The sequence below is a fragment of the Terrapene carolina genome, unplaced genomic scaffold, assembly GCF_002925995.2.
Source record: "Terrapene carolina triunguis isolate 2854851 unplaced genomic scaffold, T_m_triunguis-2.0 Scaffold105, whole genome shotgun sequence".
NCBI classification, from domain to species: domain Eukaryota; kingdom Metazoa; phylum Chordata; order Testudines; family Emydidae; genus Terrapene; species Terrapene triunguis.
Window position 1 is genome coordinate 2,220,531 of NW_020664456.1, and position 25,452 is coordinate 2,245,982.

The window sequence follows — 25,452 nt, forward strand, 5'->3', positions numbered from 1 at the left end:
TAATTAAAGAAGGGTTTGCCCCAGTGCTTAAGAGGGAAGCTTTCATCCTGAAGGATCCCAAATATATGGCCTCTTTTAGATATAAGCACATTGTATCAATACTTGGGAGCCATTGATATCAGTGGGATTTCTGTGCATGTATCTGTAGATAGAATGGTAGCCCCTTTCTGTTTCTCCTGCTCTCTGGATATCTAAAGTTGCACAGAAGAACTAAGCATTAGATATTATTAGGTGAACTCACTCTTACCTTGTAGGTACACCTCTACCCCGATATAACGCTGTCCTCGGGAGCCAAAAAATCATACCGCGTCATAGGTGAAACCATGTTATATCGAACTTGCTTTGATCCGCCGGAGCACGCGGCCCCACCTCCCCCGGAGCGCTGCTTTCCTGCGTTATATCCGAATTCGTGTTATATCGGGGTAGAGATGTACTATCCACCAAATGGATTCGAGGCATAGCAGCACAGAGTGAGAATAATTGGGACATTTCCAGTCCTGTGGATACACTGTGGACTTCTCTTTTAGGATGGAAATTTGACATCCTTTTCAAAGTGGCTTACTATAGTGTAGTATAAAATATGGGCCATATTCTGGTTATAGTTTTACTTTACATTGGTTTAAGCAATGAATAACAATATGAGTCACTTCAGTCCACTCACAAAACTGTACTCATCCTCTGTGATGAGATCCCATTAACTTAGGCCATGTCTACTCTACCACTTATGTCTGCAAAACTTATGTCACTCGGGTGTGGAAAAACCACCCCTCTGAGCATAAGTTTCTCCGGCATAAATGGTATTGTGCACAGCACTATGTCAGCAGGAGAGCTTCTCCCACCGACATAGCTACCGCCGCTCGTTGCGGGTGGTTTAGTTATGTCTACAGGAGAGCTCTCTCCCATTGGCATAGAGCAGATACGTGAGAGATTTTACAGTAGCGCAGCTGCATCGGTACAGCTGTGCCACTGTAAGCTCTCTAGTGTAGACATAGCCTTAGGCTGCAGTCAGACCTGAAGTTATTGTTGTCAGATGAAGAAATTGAAACCCTAAAACACTAATGGCCGTGACATTACATTGTGTAATTCAAAATATCACGTATCAGAGGGGTAGCCGTGTTAGTCCGTATCCACGAAAACAACGAGGAGTCCAGTGGCACCTTAAAGATTAACATATTTATTTGGGCATAAGCTTTCGTGGGTAAAAAAACCACTTCTTCAGATGCATGTAAATTACATCTGAAGAATGTAAATGCATGTAAATATATAACAACAGTAAATTGCTTTGGCTACTGTTTGAAGGGTGAGTTATAAGTGATTTTTGGGAAAGACTTTTAATTTTTTTCCCCTAAACTGCATGTAGCTTCTAGACCTATAGACTCAAAACTTGTTTAAAAATTCTGCTGGGGTGCACTTTTTTCCAGATCCTTCTCTTCTTGGCAGCTATAGACCCAAGCATACTAAAGTAAGTAATGCAAATAAAATTGCATGTAAATTTGTCTCTGTTTTGGAGTGTGTGGAATAGAAAAGTGTGTGGGATTTCTGTTGAAGGTGCCTGAGTGAAATCAAGTATACAACTTCTTCATCTTGTTGTTTGATGCTGTATATTGGACCATTATTAAATATAGATATTGTTTCATTGTACTATAAAACGTTCTCAAAACATTCTGCACAAACAAACTGTTAACACTATGGACATAAATTCATAGTTAATCATGTTCTGCAGTTATACAACCCAATTTTTATTTACAGTAAAGTCACTTTCACTTTATGATGCCGGGGTGAGTCAAGGCACTTTCAAGTGGGTGTGAAATTACATTTACGTTCACTTCGAGAGGATCTCTTGGATCACCAGAGCATTGGTGTAAATGAGAGCAGGGCCCACATTTTTTATTTTTAAATTGCTGCTCATTACTTCAAATGTTTGGCTCTTGTGCTTATTCTCAAGTTTTGTCTTTCCTTTCTCAGCTAGCTGCTTTTCACATGTTCTTGGGTGGGATGGAGGGGCTTGTTTATCTCACCCACCTGATAGACGTGTGAAATGAGATGTAACTTGTTTATCCTTTTTTTCCTAATTTTTGTTTTTCCTGAAATACCCCGGAAATTTTATTAGCAGACTGTAGACCGTTAATTATTGTGTGTGTGCCCTATTAGATTTCCTAATGGCTGGCAAGAGAGGTGATGCAGGGAGGGAGAAGGAAAGTGAATTAAAAGGATAAAACTTGGGTTCAGGCCAAACATTCTTGTCAGCTTCTCAACTTTCACTATGTAGGACTGCAGTTTTATGTGGCATGTAAGTCTAACATATTGTGCGGCTTCTGGATTATTCCATAGTGATAAGTGATAAACTGTACAGAGAACTTCTAAATATGCTTTTATGATGGATGTTTTCATTCAAATCCATTTTTCTCAAATGGGGAAGAAGATATTAGCGGCACTCATTGTTTGGAGCACATAGATATCACAGATACAGATTAAATTCATCACTCTCCTGATGCCCTTAAGCATTCCTGGTTCCAACAAAAAAAATACAGGCAAAAGGGAATATACCTTTTATGTTGCCAAAAATAATTGTATAGCTCGGAACTAGATGTTGTTAATATTGTGTAGAGTAAGAGGACCTGAGAATTACTATGGGTGTAATGTAGCTCTTAAGGGGAAATCAGTGTTAAATTTAATAAAGCAGATGATATTTGGGCATTCTGTTTGTCTGTGTGTGTGTGTGTTTAATCTGAAGATTACATTTGAATGGGATTCTAATTTTGTAACAAACATTGGCTGCCTCTTTTAAAATTGTTAGGTGAATTAGCTCATGGGGCCAAAATGTTAGGACTCTCCTGGCTTTTATTTGTTAATTTAGGTCTTCTGTGTGGTGTGACTGGGGCATTAAACTTTGGTTAAAGTTCACCTAAAAATACTGTCTTATACAATGGGGTGAGATACAGTCCTGCCTTTCAGAGGGTTTCCTGGCTAGCATGGACGATTCCATGGAATATTATTGAGTTCCCAAGAAGTAATTCTTCTGCTCTACTCTGCACTGATATGGCCTCAACTGGAGTATTGGGCCCAGTTCTGGGCGCCACGTTTCAGGGAAGATGTGGACAAATTGGAGAAAGTCCAGAGAAGAGCAACAAAAATGAGTAAGGGCTAGACAACATGACCCATAAGGGAAGACAGAAAAAATTGGGTTTGTTTAGTCTGGAGAAGACAAGGCTGAGAGGGGACATAACCGTTTTCAAGTACATAAGGAGGAGGAGGGAGAGAAATTGTTCTTAATCGCTGAGGAGGATAGGACAAGAAGCAATGGGCTTAAATTTCAGCAAGGGAGGTTTAGGTTTAGGTTTAGGAAAAACCTCTTAACTGTCAGGGTGGTTAAGCACTAGAATAAATTGCCTAGGGAGGTTGTGGAATCTCTATCATTGGAGATTTTTAAGAGCAGGTTAGACAAACACCTGTCAGGGATGGTCTAGATAATACTTAGTCCTGCCATGAGTGCAGGGGACTGGACTAGATGACCTCTTGAGGTCCCTTCCAATCCTACAAATGCTGTGATTCCTGTACATGCGTGGTATAAAATAACACATCAAATTCCTTTCTCCCACAGGGTACAGGAAGCTTTAAAGGGCCAATGGTGTAAAGCTTTAGTCAAGGTTACATGTGAATAAGGCTATGATGACTCTCTTTGTAGGAATATATGGGAACAGATTGAATCTTGATCTAGAAATGCTATTTCTGCATAAGTGGGCATGGCAAACAAGATGAGACGTGGCCTGTTCCCCTAAGCTGGAAAACGTGCATCCTTATCCTGCCCCACATCTTTGTCATGGAGTCTTTTCTGGCATCTCTACAGTGTCCAAAGATCTCCCTTATGGGGCTGAAGCAGTATCTAGAGATCAAGAATTTGGCCCTAGTTGATGGGACCAGCAGGGAGTGAGATGCTGGATCAAGATGGTGGAATACTAAAACGGTTCATTACAGTGGGACACCTTTCTGTGAAACTTAAGGAATATAGCAACCTTTCTAAGCCCTTTGCACTGCTTGCACATTTTTCATTAGCAGCAAACCCCATCACTCAAGCGTGCAAGGTGTAACTTTCCTTAGCACTTTACAAGCTTAGAGAGAAAACCCATGCAAAATGCATTTTGTAGTAGTCAGTGTGTAGTAGTCAGTTTTTTAAAGGGTCATAACTTGGGCAAATAGAGAACACTTCCAGTGGAAATCTCCAAAGTCTCTTTTCACTAGAAACCTGCAAGGCACTTTCTTCAGTGAGGGCTGTTTCAGATTTTTGCTTCTAATTTTTTTCAGCTCTGTAGCTGGTCCAAAAAAATTGCAAAAATTTCTTTTATTATGGGGAAAATGTTGTCTCCCTCCCCACCACCATCTTGTTTGATAATCCAATATGGCTGAAGAGCTTTTGCTGAGACTAAAAAGTCCCTGTTCAGAACCAATCCTGGAAAATTTCAGCCAGAAAGGTGAAAACTTCAAAAAGATATCAGTGACTGAAAACAGGGGGTTAGCCTGGAATGCAATCTTAATTATGGGGGGTGCTGCCGTTCCCACTCCTATGTTATATGCAAATCTCTGTAAATAATTGTCTTATGTGTATTTCTTAATACAGACAAGTCTAATTTTTAAACTTTGTTTTACATACAGAAAAAGTGGAAAGTGTACATCTCTGCTCCCTGTTAGCTTATGCACAGGCATAGCCTAGGCACTTATTATATATTGTTTGAAGTTCTGCTACTGTTTTTTCTCTGACAGATTATCAGGTCTCATCATGGGAAAGACTTAGATGGCTCTTCTGACAGCTGTGATGAGCACCCGATGTCGGGTACTGCTAGTAGGCAATTTCGTTCTACTAGTTCATTAATACGTTCAGCACCCTCCTCATTGCAGAAACATTCCTCAAGTCCTGTATTAAACCGTTCTTCTCTTAGAGAAAGGTAAAGGCTTGTTTTCATTTGTTGTCTGTGAAATTTTGGAAGAATTGGCAATAGTGAATAACAGTTATGTTTGCATAACTGTAGGTTGACTGTTTGGGGTTATACAGGCTAAAATGACTGTGGATTTCCTGCTACTTTATGTAGTCATTTGAGCTGTCATCAAAGGATCACACGTACAAAACTTAGGGTGTCAATCTTCTCTCAACTGCATCAGTACAGCCCAACTGACATGGGTCCCAATATCATGGCAATAAAAATCTCTTCTCCAATTGCATGTTTCTAATATTTGGTATAACTCAGTCCAAGTTTTGGCTCTGAATGTCTATTATATATCTCAAGCAAAATGCTAATATTCCAAAGACTGACTTAAACATCAGGAACTTAACTGTGGTGATTGTATTGGTAAAATATTCTGAAGGTGTTTTCAACTTTTTACTTCTGATTGTTTTTCAACCCCAATATTTGTTTGTATTTATATCTAATACAATGACCGCTTCTTTTTATAAATAGAAACGTTACTTTAGGGTTTTCTTTAAAAATATGTAGAAATATAGTTTTAGTGGGGCATATGTGGGCTGGATTTTAAAACCTCGTTAGAGTTTAAGTTGGTGTCCCCTTACCATCGCCCTCTGCCTGACACTTTTACAGCGTTCTGACTGACTATAACTGAGAGGTTGGTGTGTATTGTGTGTTAATGTTTCTCTTTTTTTCTCCTTGTTTGTGTATTTGATAACTCTGTGTGTGTAATTAAGGTCACTATGCCACCCTAGTCGATTTTACCCCCTTTTTCTTTTGTGTGGGTCTTTCACAGGCAGTAGACAGGAGAGAACAACACTTTGAAAACAACCTTTAGCTTTTTTTTGCATGATACTCATCTTTGCCAGTCCAGCTCAAAATCAGGTCAACATTCTTGCTGTTTCACTTCACAGGTCTCTCCCCAGCAGAGATTCAGAATTGTGTCAAGGTATAGTCAAGGTCCAGACTCCAGAGAAAATAATAAAAAAATAACAATAATAAGTAAACTAACAGATTTTTGGGGTCCATTCAAAAGCACCTGGCAGTCCGGATTTGGCCTGCAGTCTGCCTATTGACTACCCCTCCGCTAAAGGCCGTGACTCTCAAAAAGGGCCCAAAAGCATTGTAAGACTGGTCCATAACTTGCTTTTGGAAGAGGCTCCAATAGCGCATACGTACAGGTGGTTTTCTCCTATGAAAGTACCCCCCCATCTCCTCAAGCACAAGTAATTTGGCAGCTAAGCCTTGCAAGATGATAAAGCCTGATGCAAAATCTCAAGCTGAAATCATCCCCTTGTTTGGGATTCCTTTACAAGCATTGAAATGGGTTCCACCAGCTCAAGATCGAAGTTCTTTGGTTGGAGCTGAGAAGAGAATGCACAGTCATGATACTTGGTCATTTCTAGTTTGCTGAGAGACAAATCAGGCTTTGAGAATCATGCATCCAGTTTGAAGTAATCCTTTCCATTCTGCAACTGGCACGTGTAAAAACTTCCTAACTGCTGATTTCAGTCTGAAAGGTATGGAGCATCATGAGTGGTCACTCCTGCCCTCTGGTGCTTGTGTGATTCCTGCCAGGTGGGATCGCTGTAACATGGATTCATCTGCTCCAAGTCAGAACAACAAACCACAATCAGGTTTGCTTGAGAACAGTCAAAGATCTATGTGTAGGACTCCTTTCTTTTGCATTGCCAAGAGAGTCTCCTTTTACTCCTTTCTTCTGTTTTCTCTCATTCCCAGAGTACTGGGAAAGTTTTGGCAGCATAGAGTTGGATGATCTTAGTTAATCCAATATGGGTCCAGTTGATCATGTGTGTCCTGGCTCCATTGAAGTCTATGGAAGTTTTGCCTTTGACTTCAATGGAGTCATGATTTCATCCCAGTTTCTTGGCTTCTAGTTTTGTCCCAAGGTTGTTTATTCACTCTCTCCCTGAGTCAAGATCCCCTGTCCCAGCAGGGTAATGCATCCAGACTTCAAGGTCCTTCATCTCATGTTATAGAGATGTCTTAAAATGGAGTCCAGAAAGCCACCTCCACTAGAAAGCAGAATGCTGGTAAATATAACTGTTTTTAAAAGTTTGCTCACCGTAGAGGCTGTGACCCGGTTTCCTGTCCAGTTCCAATTGATTTAGACTTTCTTCTGTCTCTGTTATCAAAGCTGTTCTTAGGTAAGCATCTGCAGTTTCCATCTGCTATTACTGCTTATGCTGGCCCTGAACCTGGCCCGTTGAAAAGGTGCTCTGGCTTTGTCTGTTCCCCAGAGAAACACGTCTTTAAAGGTCATACAAACTTGTACACTCCTGTTCAGGAACCTACTCAACTTTGGGACTTGAACTTGGTATTAAATAAACTCATGGGAGGGTGTTTGAGCTTTTAGGGTCTTGCTTTCTTCATTGCTTTTCAGTGAAGATCTCCTATTTTGTCACAGTTAACTTGGCCAGGAGGGTTTGAGTTACAGGCCTTGATGATCTGTCACCTTATACCGTATTCCACAAAGACCAGTGGCTACTTTACCCCAATCTAGACCAATTTATATCTGACTTTTCATCTCAATCACTGATATCTCTGCCTGTCTCTTTCACAATGCCCCATAATTATGCTGAGGAGGTGAAGTTGAACACCATGGATGTCAAGAGCACTGGCTTCTACTTAAACAGGACTAAGCCATTTCAGAAGTCAGACAATTTATGGTCTCTGGAGAAGAATTTGAGGATCAACCATCTGAGCTCAAAGACTGTCACAATGGATAAGAAAATGCATCCAGTTTTGATATATACCAGGTGTGCCTGAATGCTTAAGGGTTCGATCAACAAGGGCATTGCAAAGTTGATAGTGTATACATGCAATGTACCCTTATGTGAAATTTGTAGGGCTGCTACCTAGAGGTCAGTTCACACCTACGAATCACTATTTTCTTGACACCACATCCAGAGCAAATGGTAGTATTAAAGGACATTATTTAAGACCCACCTCCTTAGAAGGTGATTGGCTAGCCTTCATGCTTTAAATTAAACGAGTTTACTTATCAGCAAGTTTCAGAGTAGCAGCCGTGTTAGTCTGTATCCGCAAAAAGAACAGGAGTACTTGTGGCACCTTAGAGACTAACAAATTTATCAGCAAGAGCTCTTGTTCTCTGTGTGCCTCCATAGAGCTACCTCTTTTCTGCTTCAGAGCCCAGCTCTACACAGGGCCTCTGGGGGTTTAAAGGAACTGAGGGACCATTAGAAGGGATGATGCATTCCCTGTCTACAGAATTTAGCACTCAAGAGGAATTGAGTGCACCCACCAGCTACTGCTCAAAACAATTATGTACTGCCATAGTATGACTCCTAGTACTTGTCTACACTTTAAAAAAATTTGGTTGTTGTAGCTACTCCTTCACACTTAAAGCAGCAAAAGCGACATAGTCTGGGAGCAGCGATATCAGTATAAAGGTGCTTATACCAGTATAGTTTCTTGTGATTTGGAAACTGAAATAAGCTATATACTATAAACCATATAGCTTTTACTGGTATAGCTATATCTACAGGCGGGCTTTTACTGCCATAATCAGGTCAGCAAAAAAAATCACACCTCTTCCTGACATAATTATGCCAGTAAGACCAATCCTTACAGCATCTCTCTGTGTTGGCAATATATGCCGAGAACAGGTTGTTTTTGGTAAGTAGCCACTTCCTATCCTTTAACTGGGAATAAAGTTACTACTTCTGGTTACCATGAGTACTGCAGAGATACAAAGTATCCAAGTTCTATCCATTTGGTTTTTCTGGATGATCTCTTATGTTACATGGGTTGTTTCTCAAAGATTCTTTTAGCTGCTTGTCTGATTATATTTATCTAAGGAGTTATTTCTTTTTTTTTTCTTTTTCTGTCTTGCAATAGAACTCTCCAATTGTGAATCTACTACTACAGTACTTTATTGATTTCTGTCCTGTGATAGTTTGTCCTTCTATGTAGTTTCTTCTCAGCATGAAGTTTCTGCTTTGAAGTTGATAAATTCTTCATGGAGGCCACATGCGCACATTTACACACACAGTTGGAAGGTTTGCTGGTGGGGAAGGAGTTATACCTGATGCAAACGTTTTGCAGTAAGCTTTTGCATTAACTCTGCTATCCAAGATGGTGTAGGATTTCTTGCTATGTGCAAATGAATGTTTGGACTGTCTGACATTTGAAAATACCTATTTATTATACAAGTTGAGAGTTGTAAGCTGGTGTTTAAATAGTATACACATCTATTTGAATTTCTAATAGTCTGTTCCATCCTAGTGGATGTCTGAGAATTGTATTCATCTGTATTATAACATCCAGACTTAATTCTTTTTTTGCACTAAGGTAAATGTTGTCCGTTTGCATGACTTGAAAAAAAATCCTTACCTCATAAAAGAAAATAAATGTCTTTAGTCACATTCCAAGGGAAAATAGTTTTGTACCTTAGATCGTACTTGACATAGCATCTTTGAAATGAATGATGAGAACTTCTCTGATCTGGCGTTTTCTAGGTCACTGAGCTATACTTCCAAAGTGTTTATACAATCTATTGGAATCAATAAACAATTTAAACTGATGTAACTGCAGAATGTTTGCAAGGCCCAAGGAAAATTGGAAGTATGACAAAATACAGCTATAGAAGTTTATCAGGGCAAACAGCCATTGAAATGAAATGACTTCCTCCAACATTGCAATAGAATACTGACACCTTAATCACATAAATAAGTAGCTAGTGGTTTTTAAAATGCATTATTAGTGGTTTTGGGCAACTGAAATTCCTTTATTTATAATTTAAGAAGCTGTGCTCTGAAAGCCATTTTATAAAATATCTCCAATAGGAGTTATCACATCATTAGATGGTTTCAATTTAGATTATGGGTGTTACATTTTCTGGCATCATTTTATTTTCGGGTGACTTTTGATTGGTGTAAATATTAACATTGACTTAAAATGTGGATTAGGCTTTATAGTTATTACTAAAATTAGACAGTAAAGATACTGGCAAAACTAATTAAAAAGGAGCTGATACTGTTTTTAATCATACTTAAGGTTTTGATTTTTGTAAATTAAGTTCAGGGCTGATGTGATCAACAAACATTTCTTATACCACAGTGCAGACTAGTGGATTGTTCAGTAATGCCACTGAAGAAATGCATATAGCTTTTGCACTAAATACTTAGTCTTCTGCTGTGGTACATGGATACATCTCATATGAGTGACTAAAATAGCAAATATGGTTTTATATTTTCCAAGATAGAGCATCTGACCCCTAATGGATATTTATAAACATACGATCAGTAACAGTGCTTTGAAATCCTCCAAACAAACTTTAGCCGCTTTATTTTCTGTTTCAAAAAAGCAAATACTGTAAACTACAGCAACATGTCTGACCTCTCTTTCCAGTATTAAACAACACAAGCAAATCTGACAAATTGAAATTGCTGTATACATGAGACAAAGTGCCATGCTCTCATGGATTATGTTTCATTTGTGGAAATAGGAACTGGCACACTTGAATTGCTTGCAAATCTACATTTTTTACATGCACAAGTTCAGCAGTAATTTACCCAGTGCTAGGGTTTGAAATTAGTGACCAGAAGTTGGAAGATCACATTACTAACCCTGCTCTTCTTTTTTCTTTTCTTTTCTTTTTTTTGGGGGGGCGGAGGGGGGTCGTTATTTCATTCTAACCTGCTCTAGTTCATTCTATGTCAGAGCATTTCAGCAGAGCTGCAGGTTTCTAGCAATTTATTGGATAATAATATAATGTATTCCTTGTCATGTTCAGACCTAGTTCAGTTATATGATGAAAATGCAGAATCCAGCCCTCTCACTCATAATTTCTCTGATGTCAGATCAGTTAAGAAAAGTCAACAGACCACTCTGCCTTTTTCTAAGAATGGTTACTTAAAATCTGTTACTCTGACACGATTTGTTTTGTTTTTAGGTTCTACCTCGAGAAGAAAAGAATAATTTGAACTGCTCATACACACTGCTAGGTTTTCAATTAACTGTAACCATTCCAGAAAAAGACATTATGTCTGGCTTAATGGAAAAAATCTGCTCAGTGATGGTTAAAGAGCAAACAAAATCTTAAACTATATAAAGAATCTGAAAATATGCTGATATATAAATCAGTGATAACCCTCACCTGGATGACTGTGTCAATTCTACGCATTCTCTCTCCAAAGGGAGATAGTAGAAACAGGAGGGGGTCAAAAAATGGATGACAAATGATTAGATGCATGGAAATATTCTGTAGGAGGATAGGTTGAAAAGATTGGGACTGTTTACAGGAAGACATGGAGGCATACCAAATAATGAATAATTTAGAACAGGTAAAATGGATACAGAAAAATGGAGGAAAGAACAGGAATCTTGAAATAGAACACATATGGAATAACCTGCCCATATTTGGAGTTGCTCAATTAGAGGTTGGTTATTCTCTGAAGCATGAGAGTTTAGATCGCAACGAAACCTTTGGGTTATCATTGTCATCTTTCTTGCCACTTCCCTTTTGGGGGTCGATGACTTTGAGTCTTCTTCCTGAACTCATGATCATACACGAGGCTGTTGTGCAGATTGACCAGATATCAATAGACCTCAGAAAGGCCAATGTGCAGTGCCTTTAGTCTTTCCCCTGGGTCATCTTCTGTGCACAACCATGAAAGAGCCATCCTACTGATGTAGCTGTCTGATCTCTGCTTGATATGCCCATACCAATGTAGACCAGCCTCCCTCAACTTGTCTTCACTTGGAGAAACCCACATTAGGCCCCTTACGACCTCATTTTGTTTCCTATCATAGAATGTCCAACCATTTCATAGAATCATAGACTATTAGGTCTGGAAGATACCTCAGGAGGTCCTCTAGTCCAATCCTCTGTTCAAAGCAGGACCAACACCAACTAAATCATCCCAGCCAAAGCTTTGTCAAGCCAGGCCTTAAAAGCCTCTAAGGATGGAGATTCCACTAGGTAACCCATTCCAGTGCTTCACCACCCTCCTTGTGAAATAGATTTTCCTAATATCCAACCTAGACCTCCCCCACTGTAACTTGAGACCATAGCTTCTTGTTCTGTCTTTGACCATCTCAGTGTCTTAATTTCTATGGTGAAGAGCATACTGATTTCCTTTATCGTGGCTGGCCAACTCTCTGTTCCATATGTTAAGATGGATCGAATTACAGTTTTAGATACTCTGCCTTTTAACATTATTGAGGTCAGCTGCTGCCACCTCCACCACAGAGTTTTAGAGTAGTGCCAGGCATTACTCGGGGGGAATCATCATCCTAAGAACGACTATACTGGGTCAGACCAATAATCCATCTAGTCCACTATCCTGTCTTCCAACAGTGGCCAGTGCCAGGTGCTTCAGAGGGAATGAACAGAACAGGCAGTCATAGAGTGTTCCATCCCGTTTTCCACTCCTAGCATTTGGCAATCAGAGGCTAGGGACACCCAGAGCATGGGGTTGCCTCCCTGACCATCTTGGCTGATAGCCATTGATGGACCTATCCTCCACGAACTGATCTAATTCTTTTTTGAACCCTGTTATAGTTTTAGCCTTCACAACATCCACTGGCAACGAGTTCTCCAGGTTGACTCTGCATTGTGTGAAGAATTACTTCCTTTTGTTTGTTTTAAAGCTGCTGCCTATTAATTTCATGGGGTGACCTCTGGTTTTTGTGTTATCATGAGCCATTGATCCTGGATATTTAATCACTTTCACTCTTCTAAGCTGTCTGCATATATCATCTTTTCTGGTGAGTCCTCCTCCTTCAATTATCCTAGCCTTGATCTTACCAACATTCACTTGAAGTCCAACCACTCAAAACTATGTTGCCATTGTTCAAAGTTGGCTTGCAGAGTCTCTCAATCTTTCACATATATCACTAAGTCATCAGCAAACAGCAGATTCCAAGGCACCTCCCTTCGTATATTCTCACTTAGCACATCCATGACAACCACAAACATAAAGGGGCTCAAAACTGACCTGTGACATAGACCAACATTTACTGGAAAATCTCTACTGTGGCCCCATTCAATTTGTCTATGGTAGTCACTCTGTCATACATATCCTGGATATGACGGGGTATCCTTCTGGGAAACCCTTCTGTTACACACTATACCGAACTATTTCTTATGGTACATAATTATATGCCAAGACCAGACTCAACTGCCATCTTTTTTTCTCTGAACTTCTCCGTGGGGATTCATAGTGCACATATGGCATCAATTGTGCTCCTTCCTGGCATGAATCCAGCCTGATCCTTCCAAATTTCAACCATTCCACATAAATATTTTTCAATAATCTTCTTCCATACTTTCACAGCAGGTGATATCCGCTTAATTGGTTGATAATTAGCACACAATGTAATATCTCCTTTATGTTTAAAAATAGGCACCACAAAGCTTTCACGCCATTCATCCAGCATTTTCCCTTACTTAAGAATAGTTTAGAGTGGTTGGACTGCACTCTCAGCAAGTTTGCAGATGACACTAAACTGGGAGGCGTGGTAGATACGCTGAAGGGTAGGGATCAGATACAGAGGGACCTAAACAAATTGGAGGATTGGGCCAAAAGAAACCTGATGAGGTTCAACAAGGACAAGTGCAGAGTCCTGCACTTAGGACGGAAGAATCCTATGCACTGCTACAGACTAGGTACCGAATGGCTAGGTAGCAGTTCTGCAGAAAAGGACCTAGGGTCACAGTGGACGAGAAGCTGGATATGAGTCAACAGTGTGCTCTTGTTGCCAAGAAGGCTAATGGCATTTTGGGCTGTATAAGTAGGGGCATTGCCAGCAGATCGAGGGACGTGATCGTTCCCCTTTATGCGACATTGGCGAGGCCTCATCTGGAGTACTGTGTCCAGTTTTGGGCCCCACACTACAAGAAGGATGTGGAAATATTGGAAAGAGTCCAGCGGAAAGCAACAAAAATGACTAGGGGTCTGGAGCACATGACTTATGAGGAGAGGCTGAGGGAACTGGGATTGTTTAGTCTCCAGAAGAGAAGAATGAGGGGGGATTTGATAGCTGCTTTCAACTACCTGAGGGGAGGTTCCAAAGAGGATGGAGCTCGGCTGTTCTCAGTGGTGGCAGATGACAGAACAAGGAGCAATGGTCTCAAGTTGCAGTGGGGGAGGTCTAGGTTGGATATTAGGAAACACGATTTCACTAGGAGGGTGGTGAAGCGCTGGAATGCTTTACCTAGAGAGGTGGTGGAATCTCCTTCCTTGGAGGTTTTTAAGGCCCGGCTTGACAAAGCCCTGGCTGGGATGATTTAGTTGGGAATTGGTCTTGCTTTGAGCAGGGGGTTGGACTAGATGACCTCCTGAGGTCCATTCCAACCCTGATATTCTATGATTCTATGATAAACAAACGTATAAGATACTTTTCATTCCCAGTGATTTCATTTCACCCACTAGTACTTCATCTGGCCCAAGTACTTTCCCCTTTTTCATTTTCTTAAGTGCCTCTGTAGCCTCTTCCTTCTGTATGCAATCAATCAGGCCTCAGTTCAGTTTACATGTTCTTATTTCCTCCTTTGGGTTCTCCTCATTCATCACTCTTTCACAGTAATCACTCCAAACTTTGCCGATTAATTCTCCGTTTATTTGCAATATTCCTTATTCATTTCCAGTGTAAGCAAACTTGTTCACGTCTCTCAACGTTTTCTCTCTTGCCTTGGCAAGTCTTTTGATGGTCTTCTCTCCCTCATGTCCTCCTAGGCGGTTATATAACACATCACGGGCCACACTTTTAGCCCCCACAACACTTGTTTTGGCTGCTTTTTTGCCTCCATGTATGCCATCTTAGCTCTCCTCAAGCCACTGACCAGCCTTTTTTGAAGGTTACTATTTTTCAACCCCAACAGATTCTTTAACTTGCGGAGTCCACCACCCACATCTCCCTTCATATCCTTTTTGGCGTTGGTTACATCATTTCTAGGACTTCATGTGCCATTTCTAACAGTTTACGTTCATTTGAATCAGTTGTCCTCCCCCCATCCCTGTGTGTAGTCAGGAAGTCTATGCATTACTCTTTGTTTGAAGGTTTTCTCATTCCCATCTTTAAGTGGCCATCATTTAGGCCTCGCTGGTGCCCAGGGGCTCAGACGTTTCTGCATTCTGGAGTCCATCAGGAGAAGTCTGTGCTGTCTCACAGTGCGCTTTCTGGGTATTACCTTACAATTAATTATTTGTGATCTATCTAAGAAATCAGTTTGGGACTTGTCCTCCACTGGCACAAGTTATGAGATGGCTTTCCCTCTTCTGCAAGTGCAGTCACCAATTCCAATGCCAGACAAGTCTGTAGAACCTTTCCCCCCTCATGGAAAATGTGCTTATGGTTCCAGTGCCTTATGGCCTGCTTCATATCCAGCCTTGTCAGTTCAAATGTGTGCATTTTAGATCTGTTCCAATAAATGTCTTCTCATTGGATGGTATGTTTCCAATAAGGCACAGCAACTCATCGAAAAACTTCTCTTTTGATCCTCTCAGGATTCTCTGCATCTTGAGGTCTTTAAACCATGATTTGAGGACTTCAATAACTCAGGCATAGGTTAGGGGTTTGTTACAGGCGTGGGTGGGTGGGTGAGATTCTGTGGCCTGCGTTGTGCAGGAGGTGAGACTAGATGATGATAATGGTCCCTTCTGACCTTAAAGTCTATGAGAACTCTCCTAACTGTGGTGCACGTCAACTTATTATACGGATAGTGACATCTTCCCAACACAATTTAACATCCATTAGTCAGTCCAACCTTCTGATAATCTCCATCATATACCTGTGCATGGTTTCATCTGGAACAATTTACAACACTATTTCAGGAAGTTTAATTCCCTGAGTAATAGATTTTGTAACCCTCCATCAGCATCTTGGCTCTACAACTTTCCCTATGATCTCTTGTATACGTGTCATGTTTACTATTCGCCTCATTTTCAGACCTCGCATAGTTCCAGACTTCCTCCAGAGAATGTTCTACATTCCAACTTGCACGTCTGCTTACTCACTTGCTTCTTTAACTTCTTTTAGCGGCCTTTTCCTAGTTACAGTAGGTCTTATAGGTCTTATGGGGGGAGGGATAGCTCAGTGGTTTGAGCATTGGCCTGTTAAACCCAGGGTTGTGAGTTCAATCCTTGAGGGGCCCATTTAGGGAACTGGGGTAAAAATCTGTCTGGGGATTGGTCCTGCTTTGAGCAGGAGGTTGGACTAGATGACCTTCTGAGGTCCCTTCCAACCCTGATATTCTATGAACTGCAAACAAGGCTGCTGTACATAGCTTGCCGGGAACATCTTAGCTCTCTGGGGTACTTGACATAGACATCAGTTCACATGAGCATGTCTGCTGGAGGAGCTTTGTAGGTCAGCTATCCAAACCTGCGACCTTTTGGTTTGAAATTGGAGTTTCCCTTCTCCTAGTTGAGCTGCCTACCAAGGGTGACAAGCTCCACCTGCCCTGGCAATACCTTTGTTTTTTTTTATAAACATATTTAATCATCATCAGTTTAGCCTTCCTTCTTTGCAAACTCTTGGTCAGCAAAAAACAGTCTCTCCCCCCCCCCCCCCCACACCTTTTATCTAGCAACTGTGCCTAAGCAATCAATAATAATTATAGGCTGGGGTGGTAGCCCTGCCTATTATTAAAGTTGCCCAACATATCCCATAAGACCCTATTTTCAGTAGTTTATAACTTTACCAGACTTCAGCTGTTTGGGCTGAAATTTTCCATGCTGGGTGTCTGCCTCAGGCTGATTTTGGTTTTGAAAATTTCAGCCAAAATGATTCCCTGAGTTCTGAGAAAGAGGCTAGTGAAAGGTACATTTTGTCCAGGTTTAAGAATTCGAGTGCTCTTTTCTTTAAACAGCTCTAGCATCTCCGTGCTTTTGAGCAGGGACTTGAAATGTCTCAGAGTATGGCCCTGTGTTGTCCACATTAAAATCGCCCCAAATTTGGCCAAATTGTAAGCCATTGAAAAATTGCAGTTCACACATGCTCAGTAGAAACTTCTTAAACTGGGGCTTGCTGGACAAAGAGACTGGAGCTAGAAACCAGTGTAGGTGGATACTGGGGAAAGTAACGGGGGAGGAGGCGTGGGGGAGACTGATGGGATGAGGAGCCTGAGAGGAGAGACTGGGAGCTACTGTGTGGGGAGCAGAGAGAGAGATCAGGTGTGGAGCTGGAAAGGGGGAAGTGGAACTAGCTGGGTAAGGTGACAGGGCTTGGGGGGAGAGATCTGTGCAACCTGCTGGCAAAGGTCCCATACCACTCTACTGCTGGTCCACACAGAGGTTGACAACCTACTATTGCTATCAGTTACTCCATTAGCTCAAGTAGCAGAGGACTGTGTCGTGGATCTAAAGGTTCCATCCCTGCTAATATGATGCAACATGGTAGAAATCCTGTTTTTTCAGTTGGCTATTTTAAAAATCGAGGAAATTACACACAGAAAAACTGTTAAAAGAACATTTTTAAGGTTGCAAAGTCAAACACTCAAAAGTTATGTAATGGCAGAATTAAAATTCTCTGTGCAACCTTAATTCGTCTCCCTTGTGCATATGCCTTGTCATAGTCTTTAATTGCATGATCACATACTGTTAGTGACTTCCTCAGCATCACATAGGAACACTGTGGCAGCAGGAGGAATAGAAACCCATCCTCCAGGCAGCATTCAACTCCTTAACCAGAAGACCAGCCTTTCTCTTCCTGCGGTCCTTGGCCTCATTCACTACATGCCTTCCAAATTCTGCAACAAATGAGACAGGACTTGTACAGATAACAGCCTCCTTCACTACACAGCCCTGTTTTATCTTCAGAAGAAATCCACTGCACTGATTGAGGCAGAGGTCTTGTGGGAAAAAATAGTACTTGATCATCTAATGAAAGACTGTATCGTAATGCGTAGATGTAAGGGGGCTGAATTAAGGTTGCACAGGGAACCTTAATTCTGGCATCTCCTAACTTCTGAGTGCTGGACTTTGCAACCTAAATAATAATATTCTAACATAGTAAAGAGTTTGGCGAGGGGTGTGTGAGAGAGACAGCAAAAGTGTAGGTCAGCAATGAAGAACACGTGTAAAAAGAGCTGATCCCAAAATCTTAGTGGAGAAAAATAACTATTTAAAGATTAACTCCTATTCTGAAAAGTTAAATGCATGGGGAAAGGTAGAACTGAAATCTTTTTAAATTACTTTTTCAAGTAAAATGAAATAAACAGGGTGCATGTCATGAAAGAATAAAATCCATCCGTTTGTTTTGCATTAACAGATGGAGTTTCTTCTTTGGTATGGGCGTCTTTTATAAAAAAATTAGGACTTAGAACTTTGCTACGTCTTGTAAGATGGAAACTGAATTTGCAGTTTCATAAAACTGTTCTGTGACTTTCAGGGATTTTTTGGTGGTTTGGAGTTTGTTCTGTTGATTCATTTTGGTGGAGGGAATTTAATGTATCTAATTCTTCATGTAAGAAGAGAAAATGGGACTTCATTGCTGGGGATGAAATGATTGTTTAGCTTTTCTATACCATAGCAATAGTACAGATATGACACACAAACTTTACAGTTACAAATCAGTGCACAGATAATATGGACAACGCTTACACATCATTGAAATTGTGGCGATCTTTTCCCAATGCGCCCCTTTGAAAGGTTTCTTTAGCTCAGTGATACTCAGACTGAGGTTCATTGCTGCAAACGATATTAAAATGCTGTGTGATTTAATTATTAACCAATCTAAGTTATTAACCAATCAGGATGCTTTTACTATGTTATTAACCAATTGTAGTTGATAAAATAATAATACTTGGTCAGTCATTTTTTGTGAGAATACTAATATATATATATGCTAAGTATTTCCCCTGTTGTACTGCTTAAATATGAATATATAGTAAATGAAACAATAAATTCACACTACTGTGGCTCTTTTGGGTATTGTTGATTGTTAATTTGGCTCCTGAATACCACCAAGGTCTGAGTATCACTGCTTTAGCTCTATCCCAGAGGAGAAAGAGAGGATTGAACTTTAACCTTCTATACATTCCAAGTAGAAAGTAATAATTTGTGTTTCTTAATTTAAAAAAAACTTCACAGCAAAAAGTGTTGGCCCTCTTTAAACTAAGAATATTTCTTCTATTTTCCCCCCTCTTTTATAGATTTAACTCTGGTTGGTCTACACCAGCAAATGGAGAAGAGATCCATAAACGAGTGAAAAACATTTTAAGGACGCACAGTGCTAGGCAAAGGCTAACATTTGTAAGTTTTATGTTTACAAGCTAAAAAACATTATTTGCCACAAAATATTTTAGGGAAAAAATTGTGCCTCCTATAGGTTTTGAGTAATAAAAGGTTTCTTTTCTGTGGAAGTCATGGACAGTATGGCAGGCACTATGCAGCCTTTATGGACGGGGTTGTGGGTAACTCCCTCACAGAGCGTCAAGGGATAGTGACATTGTGTTAATCTTTACATTTCTCTCTCCTGCTCCAATTTAAAATAAACTTAATAGAAATGTGTTATGTGACTTCAGAAAGCTTAATTCCCAGGTGCCTGGACGTCACCCAGCCGGGGATACTGTATTCAGCTGTTTTGTACAGGTATCTTTATTCCTCAGATGCATGTAATTTTTTCTTCATTACCTGACCTTCTCTGAATGGTGGAGGAAGAGAGTGCTCTTTACGTAAATAAGAAGTTTATGCCCTAGATCAGCAAATTTCATTCTTCTCTCAGTTAGAACTTAAGGGCATTTGTAGTTAGATAAGTGAACCCATATTCTAGTGTGTTGGAGTCCTAGAAACATAAGCCAAGATTTTTTTAAAAGTTAAGCTTCTACAGCCATAAAAGCAATTCTGCTCTGAAAATGATTTTGTAAAATTGGCATAATGAGATTCCGTTTTTGTGTCTTGGTGACTCCAGGTCAAATCAATTTACAAGTAAAAAGATTTTATTATAATTGCCTAACTCAACCTGGAATCTGAAAGTCAGTATGTGTTCATTCTGGCTCATGGTCCCCCAACAATAATTCTGTAGTTGAAATGCAATTAACAGTGCTGCTGATCTGTAAGCTAGGCTGGAATCCAAGTCACTCTCCTATAGCTGTGTTGGCTAGTCAGAGGTAATGAGAGTAAAAACACTAGTAAAACTCAAATTGGAGCAGATCTACACAGTAGTGATAATACTTAAATGTTTTCATCCATGGAACTTAAAGGGTTTACAAAAGAGCTAGTGTTAGAGATGGGGAAACTGAGGTGCAGAACGGTGAAGTGACTTGCCAAGGTCACCCAGTAGGTCAGTGGCACAGCTGGGAATAGAAACTGGTCTCCTGACTTGTTGTGCTACCCTATCCAAAGACAAGAAGGCATCTCTTCTTCTTTTTTTCATAACACTCTTCAGAGTAGAACTGCGCTTAAAAAACCTCAAATCTATGTAGCCAGTAATCTCTTTAGTCTGAACCTATTTCCTGAAGTTTCAAGTTGCTCAAGTTCATCTATGTCCTTTGTGCTCTGTTGACAAGTTAAACAGTATGACAATCTGTTAAACGCTTTTGTGATGTTCCATTTAGTCCGATAATTCCCCTCTTGAAGCTCTACCATTGTATGGGGTGAATACTGTTAGGCCTGGTCTACACTAGGCTTTTATGTCGAATTTAGCGCCGTTACATCGAATTAACCCTGCACCCGTCCACACCACGAAGCTATTTAGATCGACATAGAGCTCTCTTAAATTCGACTTCTGTACTCCTCCCCAACGAGAGGAGTAGCGCTAAATTCGAAATGGCCATATCGAATTAGGCTAGGTGTGGATGGAAATCGACGCTAATAGCTCCGGGAGCTATCCCACAGTGCACCACTCTGTTGACGCTCTGGACAGCAGTCCGAGCTCGGATGCTCTGACCAGCCACACCCCGGGAAATTTTGAATTCCTTTTCCTGTCTGGGCAGTTTGAATCTCAGTTCCTGTTTGGACATCGTGGTGAGCTCAGCAGCAGTGGCAACGATGCAGAGCTCTCCAGCAGAGGTGACCGTGCAATCCCAGAATAGAAAGAGGGCCCCAGCATGGACTGATCGGGAAGTCTTGGATCTCATCGCTGTGTGGGGCGATGAGTCCGTGCTTTCAGAGCTGCGCTCCAAAAGAAGGAATGCTAAGATCTACGAGAAGATCTCCAAAGCCATGGCAGAGAGAGGCTACAGCCGGGATGCAACGCAGTGCCGCGTGAAAATCAAGGAGCTGAGACAAGGCTACCAAAAAACCAAAGAGGCAAACGGACGCTCCGGATCCCAGCCCCACACATCCCGTTTCTACGAGGCACTGCATTCTATCCTAGGTGCGGCCGCCACCACTACCCCACCAGTGACCGTGGACTCTGAGGATGGGATATTGTCCGCGGCCGGTTCCTCGTCGGACATGTTAGCGGACGGGGAAGATGAAGAAGGAGATGAGGAGGACGAGGCAGTCGACAGCGCTGGCACCGCTGATTTCCCCGACAGCCAGGAGCTCTTCATCACCCTTACCGAGATCCCGTACCAACCGTCCCCATCCCTTACCCCTACACAGAATCAGGGGAAGGATCAAGCAGTAAGTGCTGTAAACATGTAAACATTTATTTTTAACAGAACGGGAATATTCATAATATTAACAATGTGTTTTTACCAAAGTGCTTTAAACATGTAAAAAATTATCTGCTACAAAACTGGAATATTTACAATGGTAACAAAGGGTTTCTCATGATTTCTCTGCCTTAGGCTCTTCACAATTTAGTCCCAAGTATTTAAAATTTTTTTTACAATGTCCAGTACTTCATGATTCTGCGGCCCAAGACGCTCCACTCTATAGTCCCAGTGCACCTAGGCGAAAATCCGGTCAATATGGCCGGGGATTGAGGCGAAATCCTCATAGGAGAACTCCTCGTAGGTCTCATGGAGGTACAGTTCCAGCCTGTTCATCAGGTTCCTGGGTAGGGCGATCTTATTGGGCCCTCCGTGGTAGCACACGTGTCCCCGCCACGCCACAATCAAGTACTCCGGGATCATCGCACGACATAGCATGGCGGCATACGGCCCTGGTTTCTGCATGCTTTCCCTAAGCATGCGTTCCTTCTGGGTGTCCGAGATCCTCAGGAGGGTGATGTCGCTCATGACGCCCTGCTTTGAATTAGGGAGGGGAATGTTAGTATTGGGACTGCTTTACAGCCACGCGGTGGAGGGAGAGGGGCAGCATACAGGGATCTTTCCCTGGGACAGCCGCGAGGGGGTGGGACAGGGGCAGAGTTGATGCTGTCCTGATTGCTGGCAGCAGAGACTGGCATTGCTTTCAATGTGAAAGGAGGCCAGTGCTACTAATAGAGTTTTAAGCAGCCACAAGTCTACGGCTTACCATGATTGCCCGCTACAGAAGTTCAGGTCTCCAGCCACGCTTCTCAGATCACTCCAAGACCACCGCAAGTCCACAGGCACTGAAGGCGAGGGCCGAAAATTCGACCTTGTCCTGAGTGCGCATGTGAGAGGTGCAGTGCATTGTTCACAGAGAAAGACTAGGTTCTTTGTGCACAATTTCATTTATCTGTCTCAGGAATTCACTCCCTTTTTACAATTCACACAGACACATCTGCGACTGTCTCCCAACCCAGCCTGTCAGCACACTCCCAGAGGCTAGCGCAGATTAGGCGGAGGAAGAAGAAGACGCGTGAAGACATGTTCTCAGAACTAATGGGCTGCTCCCGAGCCCAGGCAGCCCAGCAGACACAGTGGAGGGAGAACTTGTCACAAATGCACCGAGCAGTCATGGAACGGGAGGAGAGGTGGCGTCAGGAGGACCAACAGGCTACTGAAAAGCTGCTTGGACTAATGAGGGAGCAAACGGACACGCTCCGGCGCCTTGTGGATGTTCTGCAAGACCGGAGGCAGGAGGACAGAGCCCCGCTGCAGTCTATCTCTAACCGCCCTCCCCCGCCACCAAGTCCCACACCACCCTCACCCAAAGTCCAAAGAAGGAGGGGCGGCAAGGGCCGTTAAAACTTTCAGTCAACCCCTGCAGACTGCTCTAGCACTAGAAGGCTCTCATTCCCCAAAATTTGAAAAGTCCTTTCCTACCCACCTCACACAAGCCCCCGTCCAAGTTTCACCCCCCACGTTTCATGTGTGGTTCATCATAAAATATTAGTTTCTGTTCATTACTGTTTCCATCATGTTCTTTTGGAGGAGAGTCTGTCTGAAGGGGGGGAAGGGGCTTGGTAATTGGACAGGACAGTCACCTTTAGCAGGGTACAGAGGCGGGGTCAGGTCCAGCATCAGGACACATACACAGTGCAGTCACTGGTTACCCTGGTCAGTCTTGGAGGTGGTTTTCATGTTCTGGGGGGTGGGGGCTGTTGCTCTGTGACTTTGTGGCGGGGGAGGGCAGTTACAGATCTTATGCAGCGGTCCTTATCCTAGCTCACAGATCCACGCAGCAGGGGATCTGTAACCCTACCCCCCCTGCCAGAAAGTCACATAGCCGACACATACATGCAGTCCCCCCCAGGAGTGCTGGCAGGCTCCATTGAAATAACCAGTGCACCAGTGCGGAGCCTGTCATTCCGGGAGTTTAGAAGCATCATTTGCATCAGAACACTAAACCCGCCCCCCGCCACAGTATGTGTCCCCGGTTTAAAACATTCCCGCGAAAACAGCAATACAGACAACGGTGTTCATTAACAAAATAGAACTGATTTTATTTTTTGGGAAGGGGAAGGGGGTGAAGGGGGTATGTAACTGGAGAGGATAGTCAAAATGAACTGGGTAAAGAAACGGGGGCAGGTTCAGCATCTGTGTCCACAAACTTAACAGTCACCGATTAGCCTGCTCAGTCTGGAATCTTGCTTTCAAAGCCTCCCGGATGCACAGCGCGTCCCGCTGGGATCTTCTAATCGCCCGGCTGTCTGGCTGGGCGTAATCAGCAGCCAGGCTATTTGCCTCAACCTCCCACCCCGCCATAAAGGTCTTCCCCTTGCTCTCACAGAGATTGTGGAGCACACAGCAAGCTGCTATAACAATGGGGATATTGGTTTCGCTGAGATCACAGCGAGTCAGTAAGCTTCTCCATCTCCCTTTGAGACGGCCAAAAGCACACTCCACTACCATTCTGCACTTGCTCAGACGGTAGTTGAACAGTTCTTTTTCTGTGTCCAGAGCGCCAGTATAGGGCTTCATGAGCCAGGGCATTAACGGGTAGGCTGGGTCCCCGAGGATGACTGTAGGCATCTCCACATCCCCAAGAGTTATTTTGTGGTCTGGGAAGAAATACCTTCCTGCAGCCGTCTAAACAGACCAGAGTTCCTGAACACGCGAGCGTCATGAACCTTGCCCGGCCATCCGACGTTGATGTTTGTAAAACGTCCCCGATGGTCCACCAGTGCTTGCAGCACCATTGAAAAGTAGCCCTTTCTGTTGATGTACTGGCTGGCCTGGTGGTCCGGTCCCAGGATAGGGATGTGAGTCCCATCGATAGCCCCACCGCAGTTTGGGAATCCCATCGCGGCAAAGCCATCTATGATGACCTGCGCGTTTCCCAGGGTCACTACCTTTGAGAGCAGTACCTTAACGATTGCGTTGGCTACTTGCATCACAACAACCCCCACGGTAGATTTGCCCACACCAAAGTGGTTCGCGACTGACCGGTAGCTGTCCGGCGTTGCAAGCTTCCAGAGGGCTATGGCCACTCGCTTCTGGACAGTCAGGGCTGCTCGCATCCGGGTGTCCTTGCGCTTCAGGGCAGGGGACAGCAACTCACAAAGTTCGAGGAAAGTCCCCTTCCGCATGCGAAAGTTTCGCAGCCACTGGGATTCATCCCAGACCTGAAGCACTGTGCGGTCCCACCAGTCCGTGCTTGTTTCCCGGGCCCAGAATCGCCGTTCCACAATATCCACATGACCCATTGCCACCGTTATGTCCTGGGCGCTGGGGCTCGTGGTTTCTGACAGCTCTGTGCTACTCTCCGACTTCAGGCCATCACGGTGGTGTCGTAACCTCCTCGCCTGATTTCTCTGCATCTGCCTCAGGGAAAGGTGTATGATAAGCTGCGAGGTGTTGAGAACGGCCACAACTGCAGCGATGGTCGCAGCGTGATCCATGATCGCAGTGCTGTGGCGTCCGCGCTGTCACTGACCAGAAAAGTGCGCGAACTGATTTCCCGCCGGCGCTTTCATGGAGGGAGGGAGGGCGTTAGTGACGGACGGATGACGACACATTTTTTTACCCAGAAGGCATTGGCGGCTCGACCCAGAATTCCGATGGGCAGCGGGGACTGCGGGAACTGTGGGATAGCTGCCCACAGTGCACCGCTTCCAATATCGACGCTCGCCCCGTTAGTGTGGACTCACAAAGTCGAATTACTCTCCTTAGTGTGGACACACACGTTCGACTTTGCAATATCGATTCCACATATTCGATTTAAGTAAAATCGAATTAACCTCGTAGTGTAGACATACCCAATGGGACTGCTTGCAGAGTAAAATACTACTCAATGGGAGGATGGTC

General features: G+C 42.8%; 1 protein-coding gene across 1 annotated transcript in view; it reads left to right on the forward strand.

Annotated features, from left to right (window-relative positions):
• The window catches only part of LOC113406571 (spermatogenesis-associated protein 6-like), a 61,165-nt gene that overhangs the window by 24,617 nt on the left and 11,096 nt on the right, over positions 1 to 25,452 (forward strand). The window contains exons 9-11 of the mRNA XM_026651893.2: positions 1,422 to 1,462; positions 4,759 to 4,940; positions 19,099 to 19,198. Of these exons, the coding sequence (XP_026507678.1) occupies positions 1,422 to 1,462; positions 4,759 to 4,940; positions 19,099 to 19,198 (323 nt within the window). The remainder of the gene's footprint in view (positions 1 to 1,421; positions 1,463 to 4,758; positions 4,941 to 19,098; positions 19,199 to 25,452) is intronic.